Here is a 12291-nt window from a genome sequence, read left to right as displayed (position 1 = left end):
CTTCCTCTTAAGGACACTTATGCTATGTATTTTTCATTTTTCTAAACTTTATACTTTTTAAAATATTAAAGAAAAACTAATACAATTTCTCCCATTGACTTACATTGGGCCATTATGACATCATAATAGGGTCTTTAAACTGGCTTGCACCTGTGCTTCACTGACACCTGCGCCAAGGTTCCAAGGCTCCTCTTCTCTCTGTCCCTCTCCATTCAAATGTATAACTAGGGATATTAAGAGACACCTTCCATACTCTACTTTTTGTTCTCTCCATCTTTCTCTCTATCCCTATGTCTACTTTCTCTCAAACTCCATCTCTCTGCTTCACTCAATTTTCTCTCCTTTCTTCGTTCCTTCTTCCACTCTTCTTTCCTTCTTCCACTCTTCTTTCCTTTCTTCTTTCACTCTTCTTTCTTTTCTTCTTTCCTTCTTCCACTCTTCTTTCCTTTCTTCACTCTTCTTTCCTTCTTCTACTCTTCTTTCCTTTCTTCACTCTTCTTTCTTTTCTTCTTTTCTTTCTTCCACTCTTTTCCTTCTTTCTTTTCTTCTTCCTTTCTTAACTTTTGCATTTCATGCACTGGTATTTCCTTCAGGAAATGCATTTTCTAGTTATTCTTTGTACCGACTTCTGCACTTAATTCTCTCTGTCCCTCTCCATTCAACTGTATAACTAGGAATATTAAGAGACACATTCCATACTCTACTTTTTTTTCTCTCTATCTTTCTCTCTATCCCTCTCACTCTACTTTCTCTCACACTCCATCTCTCTGATTCACTTCATTTTCTCTTCTTCTTTCCTTCTTCCACTCTTCTTCCCTTCTTCCACTCTTCTTTCCTTCTTCCACTCTTCTTTCCCTTCTTTCTTTTCTTCTTTCCTTCTTCCACTCTTCTTTCCTAGCTTCACTCTTCTTTCATTTCTTCTTTCTTTTCTTCTTTCCTTCTTCCACTCTTCTTTACTTCTTTCACTCTTCTTTCTTTTCTTCTTCCTTTCTTAACTTTTGCATTTCATGCACTGGTATTTCCTTCAGGAAATGCATTTTCTAGTTCTTCTTATTATTATTCTCTTTACCGATTTTCTGCGCTTAATTCAGCTCGAACCGCTTAACTTAGAAACTTTGGCGCGCGTAGGTCTTGTAAAGGACACTTATGCTATGTATTTTTCACTTTTCTAAACTTTATACTTTTTAAGATATTAAAGAAAAACTAGAAAATGCATTTCCTGAAGGAAATACCAGTGCATGAAATGCAAAAGTTAAGAAAGGAGGAAGAAAAGAAAGAAGAGTGAAAGAAGGAAAGAAGAGTGGAAGAAGGAAAGAAGAGTGAAAGAAGGAAAAAATAAAGGAAAGAAGAGTGAAGCTAGGAAAGAAGAGTGGAAGAAGGAAAGAAGAAAAGAAAGAAGAGGGAAAGAGGAAAGGAAAGAAGAGTGGAAGAAGGAAAGAAAAAAAGAAAGAAGAGTGAAGAAAGGAAAGAAGAGTGGAAGAAAGAAAGAAGAGTGGAAGAAGGAAAGAAGAAAGGAAAGAAGAGTGAAAAAAGGAAAGAAAAGAGTCCAATTGCACTAAACAACAACAGTCAAACAAATTAATATGGTATTGTTAGTCTTTTAATAATTGCATTTTATTAATTAGCCTGTTGTTAACCTTTCCTGCTAATCGCAGTCTGAGATTACAGGGGAGACTTTTGTTTACTGCTCCAGAGCCGAAGTGATCTACCGGTATATTCTCAACTTCGGGGTTATCTTCCTTTCCCTTCTGTCTGCGGTTGATGAGCAAATAAATGGCAACTTGATTTGGCCGAGGATTTATTCTTCACACTGGTTGCACAGAGTTCAACATTACAGTAACATAACTTTGCTCAGGTCACTACATCTGATTTATCGTTCTCTCTCTTGCTCCCTCACTCTATCAAATTCAAATTCAAATTCAAAAGAAGCTTTATTGGAATGACCATAACGTTCTTCAGTATTGCCAAAGCATTTGGTTTGAACTAGTTCATGAGAGGTGTGAACTTGCACAACACTGCCTGGAACCATAGTGCAAACATTTTGAGTGAAGTAAGCGTATTTATTGCAGCGGGACAAAGGACATTTCTTTTTACCTGAGCATGAAAGTGTACTGGGGGAAAGGCTAATATTGACGTTATGAATACATTTTATCGCCGAATTGCATAGAGGCCGAGCGCGGTATTGCAGACAGATAGAGATACCAGTGGCGAAAAAAAACAGATCACATGATGCAGAAGTTCGTTTATTGATACATATTTTAATGACAGCCACAGCGCTTTAAAAAGAGGTGTTTATAAGTTACATTATGGTGAAAGATAGAAGGCGAGAGAATCGCCAGATTGCTGTTCAGGTGATTTCTCCTGTGAGAATGGGAGAATGGGGTAGTATTCTCTCCATGAATTTGCGGTCTTTTGAGCATCCTTATGAGTGTTTAAAGAGAGTTTGTAAAGATGCTCATATCTTCGGACCTCTTCTGTTGTGTTTGTGCTTGTGAGAAGGTCTGCAGGCTATTCATGTTTCAAAAACATTCTAGTCTTGCCCTGGCCTTTAAAAATGGCGATACTATGCTATGAAACCCGGAAATGTGAGACTCCTGAAAGGATGCGGTTAGCAGACCAATCACAGTCTTTGCGGGCTGCGTTGGGCCGCCGAGGCTTTTGTTGGATAGAAACAAATTTTGTCGCACTTACGTGTTATGTAACTGCGCAAAGGGGCTTGCAACTGCGCTTATGTATCTTACGTGCTTACGTTTCTACGTAAAAAGCAAATATAAATTCCACTTTAGGTGAAGCTCTGTGAGTAAGTGTGGAACTCAAGCTCTGTCTCAACAATGTGTGGCCATGTTAAAGGTCGGGATAGCTTTTGCGCTTAGAGCAAGATGTTGTCTCAATGGAGGACTCAGGAGGTTCAAGATGTTGAAAAGATGGGGTTTTTTTTCACCCAAATAAGGCCAAAGGCAGTAAAAACAATAAAAATACTAAATAAATATAAATAAACTTTTCCGAAAGACAAATACAATGGGCATCATAGCCAAAATACAAATACTCAAATTAGTCGACTAAATGAAATAAAAGGACCACATTAACTAGTCCGATGTGAGAGCTCCAAAGACTTACGTCTTATTAAACGGCATTTAGGAACATCTGAATAGTAATTATTTCGTCCAAACGAATCATACAGAACTGTGAGAACTGTTTCATAGACCAAAAGATCATAGCTTTGAGGTGGCAGACTTTAAAGCACTCAATTAGTACATATCACTATATGATCAACAGTAAGATTTCTTTGGGACCTAGTTTGGTGTTGACACTATAAGGGTCAGTCGGGACTCCAGCGGATTGCCTACCACTGTGCTACGAGAGGGTGATGACTCAGATGCAGAGACAGAGACAGACGACTTGCTTGGGTAGAATCAAAAAAGGTTTCTTTACTTGAGTCAGGCAGAAGTTTCCCCACAGTTAGAACAGCAACTCAAAATACTTCCAGACATCTAAAAATATAGTCTGGGCAATTTTAACAGTGTCAACTAAGGATATCCCAAAAACGGGAAACAAAAGGAACACAAAAACAAAAGGACTCAAAACAGCAGTTAGCATCAAAGGCAGCGATTCTCAGAGCAACTTACTCAACCTAACCGTAGGGTGTCAGTTTCAAGACTCTGCAAACACACGGAAAAGCAGGTGGCTTATAAAGGGTAACAAACAAGGCACAGGTGAACTCAATGAAACAATAAAGCCAACACACATGTGAAAGACAAAACAGGAACACTGAGGACCCCACAGGGTCATGAAGGGTATAGCAGTCCAAAAACCCTGACAGACACCATGTCCACGATGTTGCCATGCTGAATTACAGGAGGTGTTAAAACTTCCAGTCAGTCCTTACTTGTGGAATCTGCCTCAGTGCTGTTCTCCATGCTTTCCTCTGGGGTGACAAACATGTCAGAGTAAGTGATTACATGTCAGAACCACCACAATAACTTCATGTAGAGTTAAAATCATTCTCTTGCACAGTTTAAATGTAATACAGTTGTTCTCAAATGTAATACTCCAAATATTTCATTTACTCAGTTTAAATGTAATTATTTAAATACTTGTTCACTTGTTTTAATTATGCTCAAAGTCAAAAGCCATACTCATCACATAGGCCTATAGGACTTAAACACTGGGCAATTCATAATAAGATGTCAGCATGAGATTTGACTAACTTTTGAGATGGACTCTGATGTATCCTCTAGTCAACTTTGTCTGCATCCTCTGTTTGGATAGATAGTTATTTAGATACAAAGTGTATGTATACGAAATCTGTGGAAATAGACTTTGTAACATGTACAACACAAAGAGATGCTGTAATATAAACTACTATAGAAAATATTGTGGGAAATGCAAATTCCTTGGTGATATATCATATGTACACAGAGTACAGTGAATATGAAGTTGTCAGCCTGACCTGGAGACATGGCTATACATGGACACATAGATGATTAGACTTTAGATTCTATTTTACACACCGATGGTCTCTATTAGCAAGTGTGCTGCCAGTGACTTGGTACTTGAGGTAAACTTGAGCTTAGTGGAGTTTTACTGTACAAAGACTACACACCTTCTGATTTGCCCTCCATGCTGTCTTTGTCTTTCTTGCTGGCGTTCTTGCTCTCTTTGTCGTCCAATGACTCAGCGCTCTTCTCCTCCTCACTCTCCTCCTTGGTGGCGTACTCTGAGTCTTGGCTGGCGCTGTCGTGCATCTCCTGGCTGCTCTTAATGTCGTCTTCATCTCCATCTTCTTTGGTGGAGGCCACTGCCTCCTGGCTGCCGGAGCTCTTGGCTTTGGCGTCTTTGTCTTGGGCCTTTTTGTCTTCGTCCTTCATTTCAGCGTCTTTGTCTTTGGCCTTTTGGTCTTTGTCCCCAGCGTCTGACTCCTCTTCTGAGCTCTTGTCTTTGGGGACAGCACAAACATTTCAGTTATTTGTTAGGTTGAATGAATTCTGTTCATCCGACATTGCTTTCTGTTTCTTTTGGGCAGTTGAGATAAACATTTTGAACTTTGAAGTAAACCTTTCGTTGTGCTACATATTAAAGAGTGAACCTACTGTGAAAGGGGCTTACTGTCTATGTCACCCACACATGAATTACACAGGCAAAAGATATATGTTGTAAAGATTTTAAAACTGAAACATGACCATATATACAATCAGTTGGTTGTGCAGGACTGTACCCAGCAAAGTGATAACGAAGGAATAATAGGTCCCTGCAAAGTGTTTATTTTTATGGTCAGTGGCTGAGTTTTTTGGTGGTGTTGAGACAGGTAGATGTTAGATTAGTTGATTTGTATTCTCAGGGTGGCCTGTGTTGCACTTCTAACTTCTCATGTCAGGAGAGGCTAATACCACTGTTTTTTCCAGAACATTTGAGGCCATGGCTGAGATATTAAATTAGATGACATATATTTGTTGTTTAAAAGCCTGACAGATGACTATATCAGAGACCGACATATATGACTTTAGTGTCAAACAAATATGTGACACTAAAGTTTGTCAGTAGTTCTTAAAAGTCAACTGTCACTGTGAAATGTGTTTTGTGTATTTACAACAACAAGACACTGTTCATTGCTGTGGTTCATATTCAGATCCATGATCACACACACACACACACACACAGAAAACACTCATTACCAACTGACCTGGCTGATTTGTGGTGTCAGCTGAGTCTGCACCTAAACCAAAAAAAGAGAAACATCACGTTCTCATCAAGTGTTTCTCATTATAGCTTTTCCTCATTCTTGTGACACCACATAGGAACTTATTTGTGGTTTAGGTGTGTTCAGGGCTCAAATCACCATTTCCTTCTTCCTGGAACTATGTGTTAAACAAGCGAAATAGGTGTCATACCTGTAACGTCCTCAGCTGAGTCTTTCCCATCTGTGATTCCTGTAAAAGTGTGACACCATCAGCACGTCTACTGAAACCACAACTGGGTCAGAATTTGTCATGGCTTTCATTTAAAAGACTGAGACTAACCTGAGTCTTTTTGGGCTGGACTTCTAGGGGTCAGACCATCACGGTTTTCTCCTGAGGAAGCAATGTATCATGTTGTTATTATTTCACTGTGCACTGCACACTTACCTCCTTGACCCCTACATCTAAATTAGTATTTGTCATGTTAATCTACTCATGAAGTGTTGTTAGAGAACATGCAACTTGATTGGTTGTGAGGACATTGCTGCGTGATGCATGTGTAAATCTTTTTTTTAAATTTTTTTTTATATGATTTATTTGTAGAAATTTCAAAACAAGACTTAAATATACAATAGTCTTCACAGATAAGAAGTGAGAGGATAACATATCAGACAGACAAATGGTGAGGATACACATTACAGCCCCCCTACCCCTCTCCCCCCTTCCCAAAACAAATATACAACTAAAGCAATTTGAGACACAAACAGAAAAGAAAATGATAAAAGCAAACAAAAACACAACACCAACAATAACTCTTGCTCTTAAACGCTTGCAGTGGCAGATAATATTGTAGAAACATATGCTTATGCTCATTCTTACTATCCCACCTTCTCTGACCTTCAACTCCCTCACCCACATCCACTCACACACACACAAGCACATCCACTTGCATTAATTGAGCAAAGTAAAGACTATAAATAAGGAGACAAAAACATATACATAACAATAACTAATAATACAATATATATATATATATATATATAAATACATACATAATAATAATAAAAACAAATATATATATATATATATAAAAGAAATAGTACTGCTGCATGCTGCTAATATGTGCTACTAATAAGCTAGTTAAAACAGGGCACTGGTGTGTTGTTGGGGCGAGTCAATCGATGGTGGCGATATCTAGTTGGATAGACCTGACATGCTCTAAGAAGGGTTCCCAGACCTTACAGAACTTAGAAGAGGTGCCTCGCAAAGAGTACTTAATTTTTTCTAGTGTCATAAAATGAAGGGCATCTCTAAGCCATTGAGAGTGGGAGGGGGGCTGGGGGTTCTTCCAATGTAGCAAGATAACACGCCTCGCTAAAAGTGAGAGAAAGGCCACGAGTTCACAGAAGTAAGATGGTAGTGAGTTCCCAGAAGGTAGGACACCAAACAGGGCAACTAATGGTGAGGGACAGATATTGGTAGACGTGACAGCTGAAAGAGTGTCAAAGACACCCTTCCAGAACGGCGCAAGTACAGGACAAGCCCAGAACATGTGGCCAAGACTGGCCGGTCCTAAATGGCACCGGTCACAGCGTGAGTCTACACCTTGGAATATACGAGCCAGTTTAATCTTGGACCAATGTACCCTGTGCACTACTTTACATTGTAAGACTCCATGCCGGGCACAGACAGAGGATGAGTGGACCCATTTCAAAGCATGCTCCCATACCGCCGGGTCTATCTCTATATTAAGATCAGCCGACCATGCCGTACGCAGGGCATAAGAGGTTGAGGATTGGTGCGCAAGAAGAGTGTAGTAAATCCTTGATATGGTACCTTTCCGGTAAGGGTTAATTTTGAGGATGGTGTCTATAAGCGTGGGAGACGGTATGGTGGGAAAATTGGGAAAACGGTTACGTACAAAATCTCTTATATGCAAATACCTGAAAAGCATGTGTACATTTTTAGTATGAGCCATACTCATCACATAGGCCTATAGGACTGAAACACTGGGCAATTCATAATAAGATGTCAGCATGAGATTTGACTACCTTTGACAACTTTGTCTGCATCCTCTGTTTGGATAGATAGTTAGTTAGATAGGAAGTGTAAGTATATGAAATCTGTGGAAATAGACATTGTTACATGTACAACACAAAGAGATGCTGTAATATAAACTACTATAGAAAATATTGTGGGAAATGCAAATTCCTTGGTGATATATCATATGTACACAGAGTACAGTGAATATGAAGTTGTCAGCCTGACCTGGAGACATGGCTATACATGGACACACAGATGATTAGACTTTAGATTTTATTTTACACACCGGTGGTCTCTGAGCTTGATGCGGTCTCACTGCCTGGTTCTGTGAAGAGAACATGCAACTTAATAAGTAGTAAGCAGATTTTTTTATTAGCATGGTGGCATGTAATAAAACGAAGAGGAATGATATGTTCATCAAAACTGCCCTTACCATCTGAGTCTTGTCCATCTATACGACAATATCATGGGGGGAGAGAGAGAGAGAGAGGGTGAGAGAGAGAGAGAGAAAAATAGAAAGAGAGAGGACATGTTAGCCATGTTTGGTGAGATGCTGCCTGAAAGGTCCTCCTATGGAATGCACAAGGGAACCAAACTATTTTGTGTCTTTCAGAGAGACCTGGGCTCTGATTACAAGCTCGTTGCAGGGGAGGCAGTGAGCAGAGCTGGTGATTGAAAGCGGGAGATTGTTGTGCATCAGGCTAGCAAACGGGCACAGGGTAGCATCTCGAAAAAGTGGCCGCTCAAAGGAGAGCGTGGGGATTATCCACACAGTGTTATCAGCGCTCAAGCAAGTTCACTATACACAATATTTCCTTACCTTTCACTGGTGCAGATAAAACAACACCAGCTACAGCAAAAAGCAAGGAAACAACAAGTGTCCTGTGTAGGAAAACATACAAAAGAGATGTCACCACAGTATCTGTAGATATATGAAATAATAAACATATTTGCAATGTGGTCAATCAATTAATTTTAAATGTTTAGCATAAGGCCATTATATGTATTTTATGGAACTATTCAGTCATTATACTCTTGTGAGCTATTTTTGCCATTTTGGAAAACATTACCATTGAGGTAATATCACATTGCACCATTACTTGTTATATCCACCATATCTGTTGCCATACAGCTTACAAGCCTCTTATTTAGCACACTGTACGATAGACTGTGATGGTGGCATAGTGGTCTGAAATCCTATTAAACAACTTTACTCAAATGGAAGTTTACATTCTCTTCATTCAAAGATGTTACTCTTCATTTAGGCAATTACATTTTTCCATACATGTGAGAAAAAAAATACTTTGGCAGTGTATTACACTTACAGAATATTTAGTGACATGAACACTTGATTTTTGGAATGGAATATATCAAAAAAGATCTTTTCATAGGATTTCAAGTAGTCCAGGCCACAAATACACAGCAAGTCTATCACTGTCATAAATATATTAATTAAGAAACTGATTAATCAGTGAAGGCCACATACAGTATCTTAAATTGTTTCAAAATAATTAGTATTAAACAGTCACAATACAACTACTATCTTCTCAGGTGGCTGACACCATGAGAGAGTAAAAAAAAAAAAAAAAACCTGTCTCCCCACACGGCTCACCACATAGCCATTATAGTAACCATACAGTGTTACACTTACCGCGACAACATTTTGGCAGGCTTCTTTAAAAGGCAAACAGGTTAGGGAGGAACAACACTTGTGTGTCTTGTGTGTGCGCTCCTGTAGGTCTAAGGCCTAACTGGAATGAGCCACAGTCCTTTTACACCCTCCCCTGCATGCCCCGGCTCTGAGGGGCGCCGGACTGCCAAACAGAGGCGTTACAAAGGCACTTCCAAGGTTGCGCTCATTAAAACGGGGTTAAGAGTCGGGGTCCGTGCAAAGCTTTGTTTGTGTTTTCAAACAGCCAGAAAGATAGACATGTTCCTTGACTTTTGCATAGCATTGTGCTTTGTTTGGGTTGATACTGATAATGGGTTGGGCCGATGGGTAAGGCACGTCACTCCAGACAGCCAAAAAAGTCAAAAGTCAGCAAGCAGGAAATATTCCAAGTCTGTGAAATGTGAAGTATGCTGAATAACAGCTAAGCACATATGTGCTGAATTTCCTGGTACTTCTTGTCAATTGGTAATAATTTACTTCCTTGACTTCTTTTGACGAGAATCATGACCTCTGACACTGTCATCTTGTCAGTGAATATGTAGTAGCCCTACATCCAATGCATATGATCCTATGACACATGTAATACTGCCTCAGGGCAATTATTTGTCAAGGCCTAATTCTTTAAGCCGTAGAATTTTTTTCATGCCAGGACAGTTAAACAGCAGTGATGCAGACAAGGAGATGAGCCACAAGAGACAGAGAAGTCAAAGCACCAGTGGACCACCAACTGAAAAAGCAATTTCTCACTTGATGGAACTGCAAAATAGCTATTCTACTGTTATTTTGTATCATTTGTATCTGTAACATATATTGATGTTTCCTGCTCTGAATGGTGATGGTCTTGCATGGTGGTTATTGTGTGAGCATAGAAATGCTCATATGGGGGACTGATAGAACTGGAAATATTGCTATTCTGTTGTTGTAAGACATTAACTAAGTGTAGCCTTATTCTGTATCTGTAACTCATTCTTGGATGTGTACTCTGTCTGTCTCACTGAGACCTGAACAAATGGCATGTGAGCCCCTCCCCCCCCCCCCAGATAGCCTCCTTCCTGCTATAAATTTGTACCCTGTTATCACCCCCCTCCCCCCTTGGTGAACCCCTCACCCCACTGTCTCCCCCTTCCTCTCACCTAACGGGTGTGGTCATCCCCTCCCCTATTGTATTCTACCTGACTGAATTGCATAAATACCAACATAGTCTACAGTAAGGTAGGCCTTTCTCTGAGCACCAGCTGAGAGGGGGATTCTGCTGCTGTTCTCTGAACAGCAGCAGAATCCGAGCCGACGCTTGAACGGGACAGGTAAGCGATTTACGCTCATTCTATGTGCAGAATTGTTTTTGACCGGAGCCAAGAGTCAGAGAAGAGAAAGCTTACGGTGTGCGATACCGGCTTTAATTGTACGTGCTGTCTGTTAGTTTACCAAGGCAGTTCATAGGCTCCGGATAGAGTTGCCGTGTCGAACGTCCATGCACGGAGTTCGGCCATGCATTAATTGGATTACTTCAAGTTGATACATTTTTACTCTCTACACGTAAGATATCCGGTGCTACGGCGAACCGCGCGAAGGCATCGAATTCCAAGCTTAGTCCCAATATATGAAACACGTTTTGGACACGAGTGTTCAGACAAAACACTGTGTCGGACGTTATAGACGCGAGTGTCTAGACAATACACTGTGTCGGAGAGCTGCGGTGGTCTCTTTTTGTAGCGCTGTACAAACTGAGATCATTTTATCATTGGGTCTCTCTCAAACGGGGTAGCTAACTTTGACCTGTACGGATGTGATAGAGAGCTCTCATAAAAAACTTCTGCACATAGAAACGTCCCGTTCGCTACAATTTACTTTATTGTTCATTATAAGGACCAGGACGAGTCAGTTTCTGAGTTTTGTTTCGGCGTGCTATGTGCTTGTCTGTCCCAAGTTGTATGTTCATTGTGTAAGCCTATGTGCGTCGATCTGTGTTCTTAAATGGGCAACTTTGTCTATCAGTGGCGACTGCGCATGATCAAACAGCATTATTGGCTGAAATGATACACATTAGCTGGGCCCACGATAGGTTGGGAAGCCCCTTTTAAATTAAAGCATCCAATGCTGGTTGTTTCAAGTGACCGGCCGCTGTCTGATAGTCAAATTACACCATTGAATAGTGAGGAGGCAGACATCTCCTAACAGTATGTGTTGTGTGTTGCATACGTGTTGTAACCTAAATTAATTTCTCTTGTCTTTGTTTCCCCGCGAGTCAGTCAACGCGTGTCCTGAGTGAACGAGTGCGTGTGTGTGTGTGTAAATGGGCTGGCCAGCCGTTGTATGAATGGACTTACACGACTCAATTCTACTCACCGACTGAGTGAGAATATACCAGGACATACATTTGACCACTGACTTTCTTTTGTTTATTGTCTGGTATGATTTAAGTCTGACAATGCCTTGCTTTACCCTGTATATACTTTTCAGTAGCATCCAGTTAATGGTGATAGCATCCAACCTATCATATGTGGGATTGAAGGCTCTTTGTGACTTATCTACTGACAGTGCTTACACTATTTTATGTTATCCTTTTATTTTGTCTTTGTTTGTACTTTTTGTCTTTGTTTGTTCCACCCTTATCCCTGTCATTTTGCCCAAGCTGTGTGCCTTGACTGTTGTCAAGTACTCTCGCACATTCCTGTTACCAAACCCCCCCTCTCTCACAGTCAAATGCTTTAATGCTTGAATGTTCTGTTAACCCCTCATACTGTTGTTGGTTTCTCATGTGAGATTTGATAAGTAGCCAAGAAGTCGGACCCTGAGGTCACCCAACACTTCACGTCCAGTCAGAGGAGAAGATTACCCCTCCCCTGCCCAACAGGAGCGGGGGAAAACCGCATCAGCTGCCACCAACACAACGCATCTAAC

At 40.4% G+C, this 12291-nt stretch overlaps 1 protein-coding gene across 2 annotated transcripts; it reads right to left on the bottom strand.

Annotated features, from left to right (window-relative positions):
* Positions 1-3403: 3403 nt before the first annotated feature.
* Positions 3404-9978, bottom strand: LOC122133809 (otolith matrix protein OMM-64-like). Of its 2 annotated transcripts, XM_042710680.1 has the most exons (11): positions 9370-9978; positions 8539-8600; positions 8152-8169; positions 8005-8043; positions 7727-7750; positions 6018-6068; positions 5889-5927; positions 5681-5713; positions 4604-4936; positions 4209-4257; positions 3404-3925 (listed from the first exon to the last, which is right to left on the bottom strand). In XM_042710680.1, exons 1-10 carry the CDS (start codon positions 9378-9380, stop codon positions 4235-4237), a joined length of 633 nt encoding a protein of 210 aa, XP_042566614.1. In that variant the 5' UTR covers positions 9381-9978; the 3' UTR covers positions 3404-3925; positions 4209-4234. The 2 variants fall into 2 exon arrangements, with proteins under 2 accessions (XP_042566614.1, XP_042566615.1); XM_042710681.1 differs by lacking the exon at positions 7727-7750.
* Positions 9979-12291: the final 2313 nt, after the last annotated feature.

Source organism: Clupea harengus, chromosome 19, assembly GCF_900700415.2.
Source record: "Clupea harengus chromosome 19, Ch_v2.0.2, whole genome shotgun sequence".
Lineage (NCBI taxonomy): Eukaryota > Metazoa > Chordata > Actinopteri > Clupeiformes > Clupeidae > Clupea > Clupea harengus.
The sequence above is the reverse complement of the archived record's forward strand: the minus strand, read 5'-3'. Positions and strand labels throughout refer to the sequence as shown.